The 22,612-nt window shown below is 40.8% G+C and overlaps 3 gene segments (V, D, J or C); 1 reads left to right on the top strand and 2 right to left on the bottom strand.

Annotated features, from left to right (window-relative positions):
- Positions 1-8,909, top strand: part of LOC120745226 — a 31,843-nt gene extending 22,934 nt beyond the window's left edge. The window contains 2 exon segments of the V gene segment in view: positions 7,596-7,629; positions 8,532-8,909. Of these exon segments, the coding sequence occupies positions 7,596-7,629; positions 8,532-8,857 (360 nt within the window).
- A 1,180-nt stretch (positions 8,910-10,089) lies between these two features.
- LOC120745234 lies at positions 10,090-10,571 on the bottom strand. The segment is given in 2 exon segments: positions 10,090-10,412; positions 10,520-10,571. Coding segments are annotated over 2 exon segments (375 nt in total).
- A 2,925-nt stretch (positions 10,572-13,496) lies between these two features.
- LOC120745230 lies at positions 13,497-14,006 on the bottom strand. The segment is given in 2 exon segments: positions 13,497-13,847; positions 13,955-14,006. Coding segments are annotated over 2 exon segments (375 nt in total).
- Positions 14,007-22,612: the final 8,606 nt, after the last annotated feature.

The following is a 22,612-nucleotide window of genomic DNA, read 5'->3' as shown; positions in this document are numbered from 1 at the left end:
CCTCTCTCTATCTGCCTGTACGTTCAAACATACAGACGGACTACATAAATATCTGAACTACGACCAATCAGAGAGGTCCCACCCCTGATTATCTCTGATTGGTTTAGACCACGATAGGAGCATAATGTGTGTCGGTTGTTGACCACAGGGAGAGTTTCAGAGTTGCAGAGAGTATTTTTTTATTTATTTTTTACTCGAGTAGTTGGTCGTCCTGCTGCGACCTGAGATTATTTTTAATCGCACTTGCGACCAAATTGGTTGCACTCTACAACCCTGCATTACATTCAATTTTTCTAACTTAGCTTTGCTCCAGTGGTAATTAGAGTGAAAGGACTTGAAACTCAGAGTTTTACTCGTCTCTGTAAAACAAATTATTCATACCACCTTTACTTAACAGGAGCTTTACTGTGATAGTTTTAATACATTCTTCTATATTTAGTATGGTTTTAATATTTTCGTATTTTAAATTACGCAGGATATAGGATAAAACAATAATTTACTTGCAAAGAGTTTTAATTTCTACACAAATACTTTCATTATGTGGAAAAAAAAAGTATTTGAGATGGAATTGTTTTATTTGATCTGAGAACAAAAGAAATTGTTCATTGTTAATATATTTAGATCATATAAACAATATACAGGTACATTTAGCAAAGAAAGTAAGAGAGAAAAAATACTACAGACGGGCATCTGAGGGTGAGGGGAGCGTGCCAAGCTCCAATCGACAGCACAGAGGGAGTTCAATGATGGCATCATGATTCTGTGAGCAGCACAGAAACCAGAAGCTAGGGTGGTGATGGGGAATGACCGACGGCAATTTCCTATGAACATCACCTAATGCTGTGTCACTGTGCTAAGCATACTTTAACAATCTGAAGAGGGTCTTCCTTTGTGTCATTGTTGTTGTCATTTGCATCATGACCACTTCTACAAGACTGCTAAAGTGATTCAACAGGTGGGATCATAACAGCAGTAAAACAACTGGATCCAATACCCTTTCCGAGAAAGGTTTTCTGCAGAGATAAAAAGGACAATAGAGGAGTCATAAGTGTTCCCCCCACAGGAAGAATGCCTGAAGTGAGGCGATGAGGGTTGATAGAGGCCATAAAAAGGGGCTCTATCATATAATCATATATGCTTAGAGGTATCAATTGTATAATGATAGAGGTCTGATCCTTGGTAGTCTGCAAAGACTCTTCCAGAGTGTTCTGGCATGCACACACATCCTAAGGTCATGAGTGAGGTCGTACCTTCTTTATATAGTATGGGAGGACACCTACTCTGTATCTGTTTAAGTATAAGAGCCTTTTGTTTAGGTGGACCGCTGGACTCCTGGCACCAGCTTACACACACACACACACACACACACACACACACACACACACACACACACACACACACACACACACACACACACACACACACACAATTCCCAATAAAAGGCAGCAAGCGGAGGCCGTCGTTGGGGTCATTTTGTGGTAGACACCGACGAGGCCTCCATTGCAAATAAATCGATCGATCGCTGACTGTCTCGTTTTCTTCATGATGAATAAGTCTCTAAACCAGCGGGGCTTGTGGAAACACAGACCCAACAACACCCAGATAGAAGACTAGTATTAATAACTGACTGCACACTTATTTCCACACTGTCATCCTCGAGTAGCTTTGAGGGAACGATGTCTTGCCCCAAAGACATTTTGTAGGTTTGGTGGCTCCTTAGAGTACGAGGACCTGGATGACTGAGAACCTTCACAGATCTATTTTCAAGCTGAGCTCAAAGGTCATAGCCAAGCTTTTTTCAATACACTGCTCAGCTTTCTTTATCATAATCGTACACATCATGGTTTTGTCAGCTTCATTTCAGAGAAATAATTTTTGCAAGATGAGAGATTGTTTCCCGAGACTTTCTCCAACTTTTCCTTGCTGTGCAAAAAATGATGGTATTTGTTTAAGAGATATACAGTGTGTGTGTGTGTGTGTGTATGTGTGTGTGTGTGTGTGTGTGTGTGTCCTCAGTGAACTGTATCAGTCTCTGCAGTATCTTCCAGCTGCAGCAGTCACTTCAGTTTCTGTTCAGTCTGACTGAGGGAGGTTTTTGTACGACTGTTTTTCACTGTGTGAACACATTCTGACTGTTAGGATAGTGAAGACTCTGACAGTAATAAACTGCTGCATCTTCAGCCTGGACTCCACTGATGGTCAGAGTGAAGTCAGAGTTTGATCCACTGCCTGTAAAACGATCTGGAATCCCTGATACTCGAGTGCTAGCATAGTAAATGAGCAGTTTAGGAACTCCTCCATCTTTCTGTTGGTACCAGGCTAAATGGTTGTTGTTATGAACATTCTGACTGGTCGTACACTTGATGCTCACAGTTGCTCCCACAGCAGAGCTCACTGCTCCAGGCTGAGTCACTGTGATCTGTCCTCTGGACTCTGAGGACACAGAGACAAAAACATAAAGCAGCTTCATGGTTTTGTGGGCTTCATTTCAGAGGGACAGATGTTGATAGAGGAGAGGAGTTTGATTCTCTGGACTTTACCTGTGAAGCAGCAGCAGAGGAGAGTCCAGATGAGGACGCAGATCAAAGTCATGTTTTTGATGAGGAGGATTTCTGTGGCTTCTGTTGTGATGAAGGACAGCTGTCAGTCATCCAGTGTTCAACTCTCAGGACTATAAACTCTCCCAGAGCACTGGAGCATGGTGCTGCTGATGCAAAGTGTCTCTATGGAAATGAACTGACTGACTTGGATCAGTCTGACGATGCTGTTTATCAGGAATATTTCAATCCATCGTAGTATTGAGCAGATATATCAGTTTGTTCTTCAGAATATTCTTATTCCAAAATATTTTCTATTATTTAAATGTTTTGTTTTATGGTTCCTTGATGGATTCACATGTTTATCATAATATTTAGTAAGAATATATCTCGATTAATTAAAAATATGAATTAATGAGGTCACAGGTTCATGCTGTAGAGTAGCTGAGCTTAGTCTCAGAGAGTGAGGAGCTCAGACATGTGGAGGTACAGTCACTGCTCTTTGCTTCAAAGGACTTCTTATAAAACACAAACAGACACAATCAGTATCTTTTAAACGAGGCTGTTATCTCTGACAGCACTACCTATAACACCTCTTTCTGTAGCTATGATCACAACCATGTGACATGTAACAGCGGGGCAGATCAAGCATCGTTGTTCACTGCTGTTGATGTTTTTTTAATCACAAATTACAAACAATTACACAACTGAATTCCAGCTTTATTCAAATGAATAAAACTAAGTAATAAAACCCATCATGATAGAATCTCTGTTATCATCACGGACACTTTAAGTTCAAGAACATGTACCTGGATAAAAGCTGCTGTTGGAGGTAAAATCCACAGACTGAACTTGGGACCTTCACATTTCTAATTCTTACAGAATTTAATGAGCAGAAACAAACAACTGATTGTTTAGAATTTATGATTGTTCAGCACTTTTCTGCACCTTACTGAGTGCTTACATTTGAGTCTTTCATGCTACTCTGTATACAAATCTGTACATCTGTGTCCATAACAGAGAGAGACAAAATGGGTGTATTTGATTTGCCTTCTGTGGCGGAGGTGTGGTCCTTGGCTCATCTGTAGGGGAGGAGTGGTACAGTGAGCTCAAGGGGGCGGTACCGGGAGGCAGGTGAGCCACAGGTGGTGGCGACTGACTGATGACGCTGTCTCTTTCTGTTCATCTATATAGTGAAGACAGAGTCGAGCGGGGACGGGGAGAGCTGGACTGGAACAGACTGTGTTCCTTGAGTTCATAACTGTCAGTAAAATGCAATAATAGTGAGCACAATCATCGTGTGTGTTGTGTACTTTTACACCTTTCTAACAATCCTATTTATGTGAAGTTGGGATAACGTTCCAAGAAACCTAAAACCTCTGTGAAGCGTGAGTGAGGTCAAAGGTCATGAAGCTCAAGTGTCAGCATTATAAGTTAGCTTTTTAGGAGTTTCACCATTTTTCTGTTGGTAACAGAACATGTCATTACCTTCATCTACCCCATGATTGGTTGTAAATCTGAGGGTGATGGAGACCAATTAACTTCTTTTGATGAAATAATACACACTATGTTTGTTGACTCCAGAAACACCAACAGTGACATCTGGAGGAGGTTCCCCACATGTTTTGTTTTTTTGGGGTTTTTTTGTAATGTGCGTTACACGTGTGGCATGCCACTATACTGTGGAGAACAACAGTCACTTATGGGGAAAAACGCTCGTCCCAAACGAGTTTAAAGGCATTTGAGTCTCAAAAAGTGGTTTTAGTGTCAGGGTTACAGTTAGGTTATAGTTAGGCTTTCACTTTTGATGGTTAAGGTTATAGTAAGCAGTTAGGAAAAGCATTATGTCAATTAGATATCCTCACTAAGATATGAAACCCAGTGTATTTCTTTGAGTGTGTGTACTCAGTCAACTGTATCAGTCTCTGCACTTGAGAGAGGTTTTTGTATGATGGCTTTTCACTGTGTGAACACATGCTGGCTGTTAATGTAGTGTTCACTCAGACAGTAATAAACTGCTGCATCTTCAGCCTGGACTCCACTGATGGTCAGAGTGAAGTCAGAGTTTGATCCACTGCCTGTAAAACGAGCTGAAGTCCCTGAATATCGAGTGCTAGCATAGTAAATGAGCAGTTTAGGAACTCCTCCATCTTTCTGTTGGTACCAGGATAAAAGATGGTTGTTGTTCCAAACATGAACATTCTGACTGGTCGTACACTTGATGCTCACAGATGCTCCCACAGCAGAGTTCACTGCTCCAGGCTGAGTCACTGTATATTGTCCTCTGGACTCTGAGGATACAGAGACAAAAACATAAAGCAGCTTCATGGTTTTGTGGGCTTCATTTCAGAGGGACAGATGTTGATAGAGGAGAGGAGTTTGATTCTCTGGACTTTACCTGTGAAGCAGCAGCAGAGGAGAGTCCAGATGAGGACGCAGATCAAAGTCATGTTTTTGATGAGGAGGATTTCTGTGGCTTCTGTTGTGATGAAGGACAGCTGTCAGTCATCCAGTGTTCAACTCTCAGGACTATAAACTCTCCCAGAGCACTGGAGCATGGTGCTGCTGATGCAAAGTGCCTCTCTATGGAAATCATCTGACTGACACAATGAAATCCTTCGTGCTTTTTCTGTCTGAATTAATGATGTCTTTTCTGTTTTTGCTTAGTTTCCTATTAATTGATATTAAAAATTACTCAAAATTTAATTTGCAGTTTATGGATTACAGTTACAGTTAATGTGTAACCTGCCCCTTACCCTGGGACAGCTGGGTAAAGCTCCAGCCTCTCCAGAATCCTGTCAGATAAGATCACAGATTGAAATAGAAAGTGTGACATCATCAATATTTTTTATAACTTTCATTTGATGCTTTTTTTATATATAAATTTGTTGGCCCAACAGCTAATTTAGGAAATTATATAGGTGACTCATAACTGAATGATCAGTTATTCAGTGTTTAACAGAACGGCTTATTCATTTATTAATGTCAATAGTAAATGATCAACTGTAATGAATATTATCCGTAGTGTCCATCTTAACACAAGGTCACTCTTCTGAAAAGAAAAACAAATCATCATCAAGAGAACTAAAACCATGAATAACAATAATCAAGAAATATAAATTAAACACAGAACACTTGGTCACAGACCCAGGGCCGTGAAAGCTATTTTGATTGAAAACATATATTATGTTGTTTAATTTATAATGACACAGAGTTGGTAAAAGAGGAAGAATTTATAGATTATCTGGGATGAAGAATAGTTGAGTTCTTTAAAATAAATAACACAAAAACATCTGCCTTCATTGAATGAAAGCATTGAATAGATAAAAATATTTATATTTTTATTGAGATTCATAAAAAGCTTTATTACTTAAAGAAGTACAACAAATCAGACTGCTTATGTAATGGAGTTATTTCTAGGAAAACGTCTGTCAGAAGATTGATCCACAGAGGGAGAAATAGCCATATGCTATGAGATGATGAATTAATGACGTTTGAAGCAAATGCTTAAATTTACAACACGTGTTCTTTGGTCAGAGTGGCAACCCAGGTAACTGTTGGTATGACAATATATATTATAATGAGGTTGTTATTACACATTATGTTGAAAACAGCAAAGCTTTTGGAGAATTTCACCAGCCATTTGTACAGTACTGCACTTAAAACAACACAGAAGAGCTACTGATTGAAGGTGTTAACTACAATTTCAAATGGAAACAGAGGATAGCTGGATTCTGAAATAAACACTGGATGCTGGGAAATGGTGCAAAGTAATTGAACGACTGTCTACTACAAACCATTTCATGGGGAAACAAGATTATCTTTGTAACTCATCTTGGAATAATGAGGAAACAAAGTATTTTGAGTTCAAGAGGTGAGCTTGCATGTATCAGCATGAGGTCCAGGAAATCATCAATCAGCTGAAAAACTAAATCAAACATAGAGAAAAAAAAACTTTATTACTGTCAAGTTACACTCAAGAACTGGAAGACTGGATTAGACTTTGCCAGTAAAACATTTAAAAGGTCAAAAACAGTTAAAAGATGAAGTTTTTTCAGCATGACTGGAAGAGAAAATTACAAAGGAGAAAAACTGATCTGACGCAAATCACAACATCTGTCAAAGATGGTGGAGACAAAGTTATGGCACTGATGGTTTTGGCTGTAAGTGTAGCTGGGCCACTGGTATTTACTGATAATGTTACTGCTGATAGAGGTAGCATGTCACAATCTGGGAGGCAGATCGTCTGGAGGAGGATTTGGACCCAAACGCAAGCACGGACGACAGCGTAGCTGTGAGCAAGTTTATTAACAATGAAAGGCATTTTCCATTGACATTTGTTCACGCCATAGCCGTTCCTGTTATGTGCTTCGCTTACGTTAAATAAAACTCACTCCCTGAATCTGAGTCTGCGTTTGGGTCCTTCCAATAAAACCCGCAGCTGTGACAGGGAGCTTTTGTAGTGATGTATCTTAACAACTATAAAATGTAAATTCTCAAATTATAATTTTGGAACTTTATTTTATTGTGTTTATTTTATTTTAAAATTATACTATTAATATGTTATAAAGCTGTGATAAAAACAATTCATATTGTTGAGTTTGTTTGTTTCAGAGTCAGAGAGCCGCGTCTCTCTACAGTCAGAGGTTTTTGTACTGCGACTCAATGAGTTTGTATCACTGTGGTGGACTTTTGGTGGAGGAACCAGACTGGATGTTGGAAGTAAGTCGAACTTAAACCTCTTTTATTTTATCAGATTTCTTTCTTGTGGTTATCTTGACTTTTCTGTTCAGTGTGCCAGAAAACAAAAATCATTAAAATAGTTTTTAGGTCAATTTTCATGAAGACACAAAGTTAGCTTCAGAATAAATGTTAAAATCAATATTAACAAATAATATAAAACATCAGAGTTGACTTGAGGATTATTGAGATATATATATGTCTGGTTAACTCTTGAGAGCTTTTGGTTTTAATTTAGTCTGTTAGAGTCAGAGAGCCGTGTCTCTACAGTCAGAGGTTTTTGTGCAGCGGCTCAGTGAGTTTGTATCACTGTGGTGGACGTTTGGTGGAGGAACCAGACTGGATGTTGGAAGTAAGATTATAAAGTTTTTAAAGAAACTACATCGAGGTGTAAATGTTAGCTTTATAACAATGAAGTATTCATGTAGAGCTAATATTGTCACCATTATACACTGGAGCTGGAGGCTGACTCCATCAGCTTTAATTAGATTTTATGTCGACATTTCTGACATAAAGCCAATGCATTGTGTAAATAATATAAACAATCATCAGCCTGTGATTATTTTCTAGTTTGAAATCACAGTCACTGTTTCTAAGATGAATTAAATGTAACTGTCCTCAAGTTAAACAGAGTGAAGATAAAGATTTCTGGTCTTTTACTTAGTCAGTAAAAATGTAGAATTTGCTTAGAAATCATAAAAGCACTACAATAAATGACTGAAACTCACATGAGGTAAGTAGAAAACTTGTGTATTATACAGAACGGAGGTTTTTGAAGCTTAACATCTTGTATAATTGTTGCCATATCTGCTTATTTTATTTCCAGAAGTTAAAGATGGGCATTTGACAGTGTGCAGCACGTCTGGTGTTTCTGTTGTAGCAGATATCATTTCAAATGTCATTAAAATCATGTAAGCAGTAAAAGAAATTAATCCACATCATTCAAGTAGTGCTATTAAGTTTCTTATCTCCAACCAGTGATGTGTTATAGATAACTGATGACTTTGAAGCTAAAATAGTTTTTGTAAATGTTTCCACATCTGCTTCTTTATTTCCAGTGTAGTTTGAACATATTTCAGCTCAAACTGTGTGATGATTCTCTCTGTGCTGATATGCATGAGAGGTTTCTTAAAGGGAAGTGAAACAATGTGTGAGTGAATGACTGGTGGAGCAGAAAAAACACCTGACAGAAACTTCTTAACGGAGAAAATCAAATTGTGGTTCCTGTCCTCTAAGCTGATTGGTGTTTCCTAGGTGATGCCCGCCCCGCCCTGAAGGTGCTGGGTCCCTCCAGTGAGGAGCTGAAACAGGGGAAGGCCACAGTCATGTGTCTGGCCAACAAGGGCTTCCCCTCAGACTGGAGTCTGTCCTGGAAGGTGGATGGCAGTGGCAGCATCAGCTGGGAGGAGAGCAGGAGCCCCGTGGTGCAGGAGAACGACGGCCTCTACAGCTGGAGCAGCACCCTGAGGCTCCCTGCAGACCACTGGATGAAGGTGGGCTCTGTGACCTGTGAGGCCACCCAGGGCTCCCAGACTCTGGTCTCAGAGCCACTGATGAGAGACCAGTGTCCCCAGTCCTGAACTATATGTGACTTTTATGCTGGTCTTACTTTCACACTGCATTCTGTAGCTTTTTTTTCCAATTTCTTCTCTGATTTTTCATTGCTTTGTTTAAAGTTTAAAGTTTGTTTAAAGTTTTAAAGAATAAAAAAATCTACATTAAATAAGAATCGAGTGTTTGTCTTACTTTTGTGGTGATGTCAATATTAAACTCTAAATAATGATTTCCAGGATTCTTATTGGAAACCAGTGTGCTATCTGTAGAAAGTCAATATGAGTCAGTAGAATTAAGTCACTTTGAATACATGAAGTTAAGCGAAGTTTATGTTAAAGAATAAGTGCGAAGGGGAATTGATAAGAACTTAGAGATTATGATTTTATTACTGAGAATATTGAGCGACACCGCCGTTATTCATGCAAAGTCATTGCATGCTGTTTAATGAATGTTTCAGCATGTTGTAGCTTGTTATATAAAGCAATTTGAGTTCTCAGGTGGAGTAGAAAAGCACAACATAAGAATGAGTCAAATGATCAGTGTTGAGGTATCTTAAAGTATTCTATTATGCAGAGTACTTTTTTAAAGTAATGCAGTACATTATTTTGGTGTTTTTCTGTAAAATTACCTGAAACACACCATCTCATAACTATCATTTAACAATAAGAACTTATAGGCTACAGTCCCTCACGCCAATATAAATCCCTATCCTAATGAGGCCACACATACAGTTTCTTGCAAAAGTATTCGGCCCCCTTGAACTTTCCCACATTTTGTCACATTACAGCCACAAACATGAATCAATTTTATTGGAATTGCAAGACAAAGTTATCAGACTAGTATTGAACAGCAAAAAAGAAAAAAATCTACAAACCTGAGAAAACTGGACTTAAAGTTTCTATTGGAAGTATTTTTATAAGTTATGCAGACAATTGTGACTCACTGATTTTGGTGATTTATTGTGTTTTTTTCTCTTTCTTTAAGAAATGTTTTCATAATGAGCAATATTCAGGAACCGGTTCACATGTATTTGAGCTGCTATGAAGCAGAGGTCAAAGGTCAAAATTTGATTGACTGAGATACAGATAGATTTCCAACTTCTTTTTTGTTTAACAACAATAACATTTTCACTGTGTGTGTGTGTGTGTGTGTGTGTGTCCTCAGTGAACTGTATCAGTCTCTGCAGTATCTTCCAGCTGCAGCAGTCACTTCAGTTTCTGTTCAGTCTGACTGAGGGAGGTTTTTGTACGACTGTTTTTCACTGTGTGAACACATACTGACTGTTAGGATAGTGAAGACTCTGACAGTAATAAACTGCTGCATCTTCAGCCTGGACTCCACTGATGGTCAGAGTGAAGTCAGAGTTTGATCCACTGCCTGTAAAACGAGCTGAAGTCCCTGATACTCGAGTGCTAGCATAGTAAATGAGCAGTTTAGGAACTCCTCCATCTTTCTGTTGGTACCAGGCTAAATGGTTGTTGCCATGAACATTCTGACTGGTCCTACACTTGATGCTCACAGATCCTCCCACAGCAGAGCTCACTGCTCCAGGCTGAGTCACTGTGATCTGTCCTCTGGACTCTGAGGACACAGAGACAAAAACATAAAGCAGCTTCATGGTTTTGTGGGCTTCATTTCAGAGGGACAGATGTTGATAGAGGAGAGGAGTTTGATTCTCTGGACTTTACCTGTGAAGCAGCAGCAGAGGAGAGTCCAGATGAGGACGCAGATCAAAGTCATGTTTTTGATGAGGAGGATTTCTGTGGCTTCTGTTGTGATGAAGGACAGCTGTCAGTCATCCAGTGTTCAACTCTCAGGACTATAAACTCTCCCAGAGCACTGGAGCATGGTGCTGCTGATGCAAAGTGCCTCTCTATGGAAATCATCTGACTGACACAATGAAATCCTTCGTGCTTTTTCTGTCTGAATTAATGATGTCTTTTCTGTTTTTGCTTAGTTTCCTATTAATTGATATTATAAATTACTCAAAATTTAATTTGCAGTTTATGGATTACAGTTACAGTTAATGTGTAACCTGCCCCTTACCCTGGGACAGCTGGGTAAAGCTCCAGCCTCTCCAGAATCCTGTCAGATAAGATCACAGATTGAAATAGAAAGTGTGACATCATCAATATTTTTTATAACTTTGATTTGATGCTTTTTTTTATATATAAATTTGTTGGCCCAACAGCTAATTTAGGAAATTATATAGGTGACTCATAACTGAATGATCAGTTATTGAGTGTTTAACAGAACGGCTTATTCATTTATTAATGTCAATAGTAAATGATCAACTGTAATGAATATTATCCGTAGTGTCCATCTTAACACAAGGTCACTCTTCTGAAAAGAAAAACAAATCATCATCAAGAGAACTAAAACCGTGAATAACAATAATCAAGAAATATAAATTAAACACAGAACACTTGGTCACAGACCCAGGGCCGTGAAAGCTATTTTGATTGAAAACATATATTATGTTGTTTAATTTATAATGACGCAGAGTTGGTAAAAGAGGAAGAATTTATAGATTATCTGGGATGAAGAATAGTTGAGTTCTTTAAAATAAATAACACAAAAACATCTGCCTTCATTGAATGAAAGCATTGAATAAATAAAAATATTTATATTTTTATTGAGATTCATAAAAAGCTTTATTACTTAAAGAAGTACAACAAATCAGACCAGTGAATATTTTTGCTAATGGATCATCTGATTTAACATCTGATAGAAACAGTTTGTCCATCTTCATCAGGATGATTATTCATGATGAAAGTAAAAACATCAGAAGTCATCATCATTTATAATTCAAAATATGTCATGCACCAAAATAACCAGGTCAGCTGTAAAAGTAATTGGGTGAATGTTTTCATTTGAGAAAACAAGCGGAAGAAAAAAAAAGAGCAACATACTAAACAACATCACGATGATCTATGGCAGCGGTCCCCAACCCCCGGGCCTCGGACCGGTACCGGTCCGTGAGTCGTTTGGTGCCGGGCCGCGAGAGTTGAGGCTCAGGTGTGAAATGTATGGTTTTCAGGGTTTTTATTGGTTTTCAGCGTTATTTTGTTATCGTTTTTATCGTTAACTCGTTTTTCCTGGGTGTGTTATGAATAAATCTTCTTTTTTTCGGTACCGGTACTACTTTTATTTTGTTGTATTTATCCGCGACACCTTAAAGGCCGGTCCGTGAAAATATTGTCGGGCATAAACCGGTCCGTGGCGCAAAAAAGGTTGGGGACCGCTGATCTATGGGAATATGACAGTAAATACTAAATATAAAACATTATTGTGCAGCACGTAAGATCGGCAGCGCACAGTGTGCTTTGAGGTAGGAGCCAAAAAGGGTGTAGTTTGTGTGTAAGCACCCGTGTGTACACCTGTGAGCATGGACGCGCTTGTTTTTTTAAAAGGTTCCTTCATGTAATGATCTGCTAGAGGGTGTGGGGGGGCCACAGCCCCGTCGTCCAGGGCATGAAGCAGGTATGGAGGAGATCAAGACTCCAGACATCCAGAGACCCTCAGAACACAAGAGACCAAGGAAGACCAACAGAGGGGCAGCCGCGCCACTGTCCCAGTAAGAGCTGAGGAGAGTCCCAGATGAGGGCTCACTCAGCAGCCGCGGAGCAGAAGCCAGGGGGAGTTGCAGTGACGCGCCCGTGAGCTCCGCCGGCTGCCAGCTGTGCCTGAGTGACCGAGCCCCAGGCCGAGAGGCCGAGGGCACCCCACCCCCAAAGTGGCCCGAGCGAGCCCCAGGCTCCAGGCCCGACAAGCAGCCACCAAGAAGTGACAAAACACAACAACAAACACACAGAACCATACACCAGTGATGTCCAACTCCAGGCCTTGATGGTTGGTGTCCTGCAGGTTTTAGATCTCACCCTGGGTCAGCACACCTGAATCAAATGATTAGTTCATTACAGGCCTCTGGAGAACTTCAAGACATGTTGAGGATATAATTTAAATAAGCTGTGTTGGATCAAGTACACATCTAAAACCTGTAGGACACCGGCCCTCAAAGTCTGGAGTTGGAGACCCCTGCCATAGACCAAGATGCACTTGGTGAAATCTGGAAGTAGTAACTGCTGTTCTTTATGATGCTGCCACCTTGTGGTGGAAGTTGGTAACAGTAGGATAATGTGCCTTACCTTAATTAAGAACATTCAACAAAACACAGATTGAAAAGAAAGAGACAAGAGAACATGTTTACGGGCAGCCTAACATCCTGAGAGAAAACTTACTTAGTCCAGATGTACGACTCCATAATTGAATTAAGTTTATGATTAAGTGGACATTTTATCATGTTCACAAGTGACGTGATGGGATGTTCAGTTGATTGATTCTGATTCTGTCTGCAGTCCAGGTCGGTCGTAATCAACACTAGGTTTTTTTTTAAAGTCAAAACACAATTATAGTATCACTGAAACAAGACTAGAAAAGTGAAAATTTAATTAACTTACTGGTTTGAACACAATATTTTAGTTGGAAGCTGAGAAAGCTACTGTCATAGGGATTTATTGTACTGAGTCACTGACAATGCTGTGTGTGTGTGCGTGTGTGTGTGTTTGTGTGTGTGTGTGTGTGTGTGTGTGTCCTCAGTGAACTGTATCAGTCTCTGCAGTATCTTCCAGCTGCAGCAGTCACTTCAGTTTCTGTTCAGTCTGACTGAGGGAGGTTTTTGTACGACTGTTTTTCACTGTGTGAACACATACTGACTGCTGATAACATGAAAACTCTGACAGTAATAAACTGCTGCATCTTCAGCCTGGACTCCACTGATGGTCAGAGTGAAGTCAGAGTTTGATCCACTGCCTGTAAAACGAGCTGGAATCCCTGATTCTAGAGTGCTAGCATAGTAAATGAGACGTTTCGGAGATTCCCCATCTCTTTGTTGGTACCAAGCTAAATAGTTGTTGTTATAAACATTCTGACTGGTCCTACACTTGATGCTCACAGATGCTCCCACAGCAGAGCTCACTGCTCCAGGCTGAGTCACTGTGATCTGTCCTCTGGACTCTGAGGATACAGAGACAAAAACATAAAGCAGCTTCATGGTTTTGTGGGCTTCATTTCAGAGGGACAGATGTTGATAGAGGAGAGGAGTTTGATTCTCTGGACTTTACCTGTGAAGCAGCAGCAGAGGAGAGTCCAGATGAGGACGCAGATCAAAGTCATGTTTTTGATGAGGAGGATTTCTGTGGCTTCTGTTGTGATGAAGGACAGCTGTCAGTCATCCAGTGTTCAACTCTCAGGACTATAAACTCTCCCAGAGCACTGGAGCATGGTGCTGCTGATGCAAAGTGCCTCTCTATGGAAATCATCTGACTGAAAACAACAGCTACTTGGATCAAATAGTCGATGCATTTTATCAATTAATCAGTCAGTGTTTTACAATGTTCACTGTAAATTATTTCAAAAAGACTGATTATTTGGAAATGATATTTCCTTTTTCTTCTTTGAATAGTTAAGTTGTCTTTATCTTGTTCAGGTCATGAATCAATTAAAAAAAAATTGGTTTTAAATGTTGTTTATATTTTGTAGGGCTGGGCGATATATCAAAAATTTATCGTTACCGAAATTTATGACTCTCATCGACGTCATTTTGCCCATGTCGGTAAATTCGGTATTTTAAAAAAAAGAAAAGGCATGTGCAGGTTGGCGATGTTCATGTCCCTTTAAGACGCTGTGCTACGTTACAGACTTGAAGGGGTGGAGTCACATGACTCTACTACCTGTTGGGCAGACACTGTGCGATTTTTTCAGTCGCGCGATTCAGCTCCTGCTCAAACTGTACGATTGACTCGCAGGGGTTAGAAGTTCATAGGTCACGATGCAGGGTCTCACACTATACGGCCCGATGCTCTGATGCGACCTGAGTGCTCACACTGTGCGTACATAAAACGAAGGTTATAACAGAAATTCTGTCGCTCGCTCTCCCTCTCTGTCTTTCACTCACACAGACACACCACCACCATCAACTTTGCTAAATTGCTAATGAAAAACATTGATCAGGCAGCTGTGATTGAGCAGCAGTGTAGATCCAACTATTTTCACGGTTGTTGTGGTCGTGATAATTTTGTGAGGCCACATCGAAAAGGCTCGGATGAGCTTTCCAAAGTTCTACAAGTTGTGCCTCCATCGCTTGTGTCCAGATCACACGCTGCACTGCCGTGCTGCGCCGTCTTTTTCGCTGACATTTGTGTTTGCGCGTGCGCAGTGTGACAAACTGCGGTGACACCCTCACGACGGTCGCGAGGATTCCAAACCTGTTTGGAATCCTCGCGACCAAGCAACTGATGATCGGGAGCTCGTCGTGAGGTGTCAATCGCTTCTCGTTACCCCACGTATACTATACGATGCATGACGCACGATGAAGGCCAAAATCGGGCCGATCGCCAAAACGGTCGCACGACTCAAAAATCGGCTCAAAATGGGCCAAAAATCGCACAGTGTCTGCCCAGCATAACAAGACGAGACACGGGTGAACAAATGGAGGACGATTTAAATATTGAAGCAGCAGCGACGGAGGTAGAGCTGGTGGAGGAGGAAGAGGAGACGCTTGTTAACAAAAAAAAATGCATCATCAATCGTTTGGCAACATTTTGGATTCAACAAGGATGATATTGATCAAAAAATTGTTAAATGTAAACTCTGCAAAAAGACTGTTGCGTCAAGTCAAGGTAACACAACCAACCTCTTCCACCACCTGCAGCACAAGTTTTTGTTTAAGAGTTTATAGTTTTCACTAGTCACATGGCAGTGTTTAGTATTTATTATAGTTTTTTCTGTGTTCAATTGACATTTGTGTTTGTGACATTATTTGTTTACAAGTTATAGTACCTCAAGGCCTTAGCAGAGATAGGCCTTTGTCCATGATGGCATTACATTTGCACAATCATTGTTTACTTTGTGAATAGCCAATGTGAAACATATTTATTATTAAACTATTTTGTTTACAAGGGATACACATTTTTTAGAGAGCATGGTTACATATTGTATCCTACACTTTTTATTTTGTTCAGTTAATAAATCTTAACCACTAAAAGTACTTACTACTATTGTCTTCATTTATTTTCAGTGACATTTTACAGTCCTTTAAAGTGGTGATAATATAATTGCAATGAATAGGTCTAGGGGGAATAATATTATCAAAATAACTGGAGGAACTATGCTGCCTGCCACAGCCCCATCAAATGAAAAAAAAAAAAAAACGTTTGTTTTTTTTGGCACTTGGGGTGGTTATCGTCCATTTATCGTTATCGAGGTTTATCAATTTATCGTGATATTGATTTTAGGCCATATCGCCCAGCCCTAATATTTTGTATAGAAATACTTTTGAGTGTATGAAATGTTTTCTTTCTTGTGTTTTAGGACACATCCAGACATTGATGGATGTGTGGGATTTTTAAATTTGGGTATTTTCTGCAGTCTTTTACAAAAACATGTCCATTGACTGAGAAAGGCAAGAAAATGTTTCATGATCAAACCAGAGCAGTACTTTGTGATATAACCCCAAGAGTGTCATGGTCCGGGTGAGTACGGGGTTTTCCACTCCGCTGGGCTCCACCTTCAGGCAGAGACTCCAATCAGCTTCCACACCTGGTTCCAATCAAGTCACCAGCATATAAGACCAGCATTCACAACAGACCTCTGCCAGATCTTCTGCTAACTCATGTTAGGGCTAGGCTGCCAAGCCCTTGTGAGAACCCTTAACAACTGCTTTTCTCCTCACTGTGTTTTCTTTGTCATAGGACCCACCTGGCAGTCGCGCTTCCCAACCTAGACTACTCACATCCCCGCCTGGATGCTGGTTCTGTCATCTGGTTGCTTCCTTTCCATCATCGGACTACACCTGCCTGCCTCCCTGCCAAGCCCCTCACTCCAAGCATATTCTGGATCCTCTCTGGACACTCCTCACCTGGAACCCCCTGGACACCCCCTCCTCGCATGACACTTTAAAGAATAGAATAGAATAGAATTCAACTTTATTGTCATTGCACATGCACAGGTACAGGGCAACGAAATGCAGTTTGCATCCATCCAGAAGTGCTTTAGTGATATAGATATATTACAATATATATTAGCAATAATATAGATATGTGAGTATATTACAGAAATGGGTCTATTATGGTATGTTATAATGTACACGGTATGAAGTATGTTGTGAATATTCTATAACTATAAGTATGTACAGGCTGTAGTGAGTACAAGCTATGTACAGGATATGAACAGGATATAAATATGAAAAACTATACAGAATATGAAATAAATAACTTTACAGAATCTGAGATATACAGCTATACAGAAATGGGAACTATGCAAGTTGTAAACGGTTGTAGGATTAAAGATTATCGAATGTACAGAATGATTATTTACACAGAGCTATACAGTAGTGCAGTTAAGATAAGTGAGGGTGTAGATAGTTTCTACAGAGGCTATATAAAGTGCTGGTGGTTGTGAGTGGTGGTTCAGTCCATGTTATTATTGTGTGTTTGAGGGTACAGTTGTCCATTGTGGGTGTGTGTATGTTCAGTCCATGAGTTTAACGTGGGTCAGATGTCAGGAGGCAGAGTTCAGGAGTCTGACAGCTGTGGGGAAGAAGCTGTTCCAGTACCTGGTGGTCTTAGTCCGGAGGCTCCTGTAGCGCCTCCCAGAGGGCAGGAGGGTGAAGAGTCCATGCGATGGGTGACTGGGGTCTTTGATGATTTTCCCAGCCCTTTTCAGACACCGCTTCCTGTAGATGTCTTTTATGGCAGGAAGTGGTGCTCCGGCGATGCGCTGGGCAGTTTTCACGACCCTCTGCAACGCCTTCCGGTCCGAGGCAGAGCAGTTCCCGTACCAGACTGTTATACAGTTGGTCAGGATGCTCTCGATGGTGCAGCGATAGAAGTTCACCAGGATGTCTGAGGACAGGTGGTTCTTCCTCAGAGTCCTCAAGAAGAAGAGGCGCTGGTGAGCCTTCTTGACCAGCTTGGAGCAGTTGGTCGTCCAGGTGAGATCCTCGGAGATGTGGACTCCCAGGAACTTGAAGCTGCTCACACGCTCCACAGCCGTCCCCTTAATGTGGATGGGTGGATGTGGGTCAGCATTCCTCCTGTAGTCCACTCCTGTAGTAAACCTGCAACGCATAAGCCCTAACCACCATAGTCTAATCCTTCAGCTGTGATTCACTAGACTGCCACTGACTACTTGTCTCCTCTCATTATAGTGACTGCGTACCTCCATCCAAGCCGCTGCCCCTTTTTTCCATTCCCCGGATCCATCCGTGAAATCTAGCACCTAGTCATAGCACTCAGAGTTTCATGTTCACAGTTTGGCCTCACAGTTCTCAGTCCATAGCTTCCACAGTTCATAGCATTCATAGTTCATAGCATTCATAGTTTCCTGCTTTGTAAGTTCACTAGGCACTATAAATAAAGCACTGTGTTCACGCCCGTTTTGCCTCCCTCTGTGTCTGCATTTGAGTCCACACCCACAGCCTGGCCCTCTCGGCCGTAACAAAGTGTTGCCAAATGCCAACAAAACATGCAAACAATGTCTGAAGATAAAGGCTCAGACATTCGTCCTTGTAAGACAAAATCTGATTTCCTCTTGTTCACTTAAAAAAAAAAAAGAAGAAAAGAAATGATGTACTTGTCTACTCAAACACATGAACAGAGTTTCAGAGAATCTTCACCCTAAAAGAAGTTTTAGAAACTTACCTGTCAGCAAATCAAAGAACCTCTTAAGCAACAGGACAGAATAGAAAAGTTTTCCCCCAAAAAAGAACCTGTACATTTGAACACGGCGTCAAAAATGAAAGACATTAAAAAAATCAGAGGAAAGGTACAATTTGCAAAACCTATTTTAGAGTTTTGTAAAACTCAGTACAAAAAAACTTGCAGTGATTCACATTGATGCATGATGCTGACCACAGGATGCAAAAGTTAAACATGACCACATCGCAGAATCATTCATCTCTGTTTTAATTTGATATTTTTATAACAGGACAACCTGTGAGGCTGGAAAGACTTCGGTTTCATGCCCTGAACAGGTCACTTTCTGTTTGGTGATGTAGTGTCTGCAGTGTTGGGAAGGTTACTTTTAAAATGTATTCCACTACAGATTACAGATTACATGCCCCAAAATGTATTTTGTAACGTATTCTGTTACGTTACTCAATGAGAGTAACGTATTCTGAATACTTTGGATTACTTAATATATTATCATGCTTTTTACAACTATATGAATGTACTATTGCTGTGTAGAGATGGCACGATACCACTTTTTTATGTCGAATACCGATACCGATATCATAAATTTGGATATCTGCCGATACCGATATGAATCCGATATAGTGTGTTTTAATCAATAAAACGTTTTTTTAATATCTTGCTGCATTTTGTATAAGTTTATACTCAAGTTTAAATAAACAACAACACTAAAGCTATTCTGTTATACCTGTATGTAAAAAATACACTGCGCCCAAAATATTTCATAGTTCAGCAAAACTGATCAATCTAATAAACTTCAACCTGCTCCATCCTCCCTATTCTGGTATTTTAAAGAGTACTTAGCAGAAATATTAAGCAACCTAACTAATAGGGTTGCAAACTCCCAGCAAAAAAAAAATAGGGAACCACCCCCCACCCTCCACCTCATGATGCTTAATCGATGTAATCAAATTTAATTTGATGCAGTGTGGAAAAATGCACAGAAATGAATTATTTTTCAAGAATAATTAAATAGATTCAACATCTTTCTTCAACAGAACTGCAGACTGCACAGATGGTATCTTCCCAAAGGAAAAAGTACTATAGCTTACTAGGGTATATTAGACTTAACAGTTACTATATACAGTAATGGACTTCTATACATTTTACATCAGATTAAAACTTTGGGTGTAAGATTCGGATAATTATTTATTAAAAGCTCGACATTTTAAATGAGAATAAGAAAGAAAAGTATGTCTCTGTGCCCCCTTTTCCCTGTTCATGCCCTATCGGCCCCCCTGGCTAAACTTTGCTAGATCCGCCCCTGCACAGTTACCAGCCGTCAGCTACGTAGAAAAAGATCCTGGTGTAGAAAGTAATATTAAATAAATTCTATATTCTGCCCTCACTGCTACACTGGATACAGTTATGCAGATAGATAAACTCCTCGACAACTGACAGGTGTATCGTCCCTTTTATTGACGCTGCCTTCAATTATCAACAGAGTGAAACTACAAACAGAAGAAATAAGCAATATTCAGTCTATATATTCACACGATAATGCAAATCAGTTGACTAAACTAGCTAACATTGGAAAGAAAGTAAATCTGAATACAGTACACCTTTAACCATAAAAGTGCATAAATAATAGCAAATATAGTTGCATTAACTCTTGTTCAACTTAAATACTCACAAGCGATGCTTTCTGTAAAACAACGAAGAGGATGGATGCAGATGTTTATCTGAACAACATGCTGAGTCAGTCTTTTCTCAAAGTGTGCTGCATTACTAACTCTACAGCTAATAACAAACAAATCTTGGCATGAAAGAACTGTAGCGACTCTTGCTGGTGGGAAGAAGAACTACACCAGCACACTCCCCGTCTGACATCTATTGGATGTCATCACCATCTTTAAGGATCAATGTCTCTATTAGTATTTCGCAGCAGGAGTACAGTCTCTGTCACTGGTCCTTTGAGCCATGTGCTTGATGAGAGTGCACTAGCTGGGATTGATCTTGAACCTATGTCGGCCGGGTTAAGCTCTGTTGGAACGTAGTTCCACTGCTCTGGGTTGGACGATTTTCGAATCCTCTGTACGCGATTGCATACGTAGACGTAGAATCGTCTGGATTCATTCTGTATGTATCCAAGTACTACTCTACTGTCTGTGAAAAATCTTGTAGAATGGAAGGGAACATCAATTTCCTCTGTGATAATGTCAGCAATCTCGACAGCAAGAACAGCTGCACATAGCTCGAGCCTGGGGATTGTTATTTCTTGCTGCGGTGCGAGTTTTGCTTTGCAAAACATGAATCCCAGGTCATTGTTGCCTTCTGAGTCTGTTAGCTTGACATAGGCTACTGCAGCGATAGCTTTTGTAGACGCGTCACAGAATATACAGAGCTCCCTTTTTTCTGCACCATTGAAGGATATAGAGGTGTACATTCTCGGTATTCTGACTTCTTCGAGAAGTTTCAGGGACTCTTTCCATGCACTCCACTCGTGGAGCAACTTTTCTGGGAGTGGATCATCCCATTGACATATGTCTGTGGAAAGTTCTCTAAGGAGAGCTCTGCCTTTGATGCTGACCGGAGCTGCAAACCCGAGAGGGTCAAACAGACTGTTGACAACTGAAAGTACCCCTCTGCGGGTATAGGGCTTCTCAGCAGTGGACACTTGAAACGTGAATTTGTCTGTTGCAATGTCCCAGCTTATTCCAAGGCTTCTTTGCATAGGTGGAATGTCAGCTCCTAGGTCGAGGTCTTTTAGACCTTTGGCTAGATCGTTTTTGTGGAATGCCTTCATTACGTCCACGTCATTGGATGCAATCTTGTGTAGCCTCAGATTAGATGAAGCCATAGTGTCTTGAGCGTTTTGCATAACAACAATGGCATCAGTACTTGATTGGAAGGAGGCAAGACAATCATCTACGTAAAAATGTCGTTCCACCAGATGTTGTGTAGTGATGTCTTGCTTGTCTCGGTCCTCTGATGCCCTTCTGAGTCCGTAAGTTGCAACCACGGGCGACGGGCTGTTGCCAAAGACATGTACAGTCATTCTGTATTCCACGATCAGTTGATCCATGTCATTGTTTTGGTGCCAGAGGAATCTCAAAAAGTTCCGGTGGTCCTCCCTGACCACGAAGCAATGGAACATTTGTTTGATATCGGCTGTGACTGCCACCTTTTCTTCACGGAGTCGCATCAACACACCCAACAAGTTATTGTTGAGGTTGGGCCCAGTAAGAAGAACATCGTTGAGGGATACTCCATTGTGTTGTGCACTTGAGTCGAAGACAATGCGTATTTGCTCCGGTTTGCGCGGGTGGTACACGCCGAAGAAGGGGAGGTACCAGCACTCTTCTTCTTTAGTGAGTGGTGGCGCTATCTCAGCGTGGCCATTGTCAAACAAAGTTTGCATAAAGTCTGTAAATTGACCTTTTACCTGAGGGCGTTTGTTCAGCATGTGGCGTACCGATGTAAGGCGTTGCATAGCCTGCCGCTTATTGTTCGGCAGCCGTGGCCTGGGTGAACAAAAAGGTAGTGGCGCGACCCAACTGTTAGCACTGTCCTGGTAGACTTCCTTATCCATTATCTGTAAAAAGGCCCTTTCCTCCTGTGAGTAGCCGAGGCTCTCGTCCAATCGAAGAGTGCTTTCTTCGCATTGGGGTGTTGACCTTGTTGTAGCCTTGCGAGTTGAAACTTTCCTTTACCTGAATGGCATTTTTGCATGGAAGGAAGTGACTTGGACGACCATTGTCTAAGATGTTCGTTTTGAAAATGTTAGCACGCACGGGTTTGTGAGCTCCCCCCAGGCAAACGTTGCCAATGATCACCCATCCAAGAGCTAGCTTCTGTGCAAATGGCGCATTTGGAGGTCCATTGCGCTGGTCGAGAACTTTGTGTGCTTGAATAACGTCCCTTCCAATGAGCAGCAGGATCTGAGCACTCTGGTCGAGAGCCGGGATTTCGGTTGCGATTTCCCGAAGGTGGGTGTGGTTTCGAGCAGCTTCAGCTGTGGGAATCTCACTGCGATTGTCGGGTAGCATATCACACTCGATAAGTGTCTGGAGCTCAAGACGTGACGTG

The sequence above is a fragment of the Simochromis diagramma genome, unplaced genomic scaffold (genome assembly GCF_900408965.1).
Source record: "Simochromis diagramma unplaced genomic scaffold, fSimDia1.1 OVJJ01000021.1, whole genome shotgun sequence".
Classification (NCBI taxonomy): domain Eukaryota; kingdom Metazoa; phylum Chordata; class Actinopteri; order Cichliformes; family Cichlidae; genus Simochromis; species Simochromis diagramma.
This window is presented reverse-complemented; position numbering and strand designations above follow the sequence as displayed.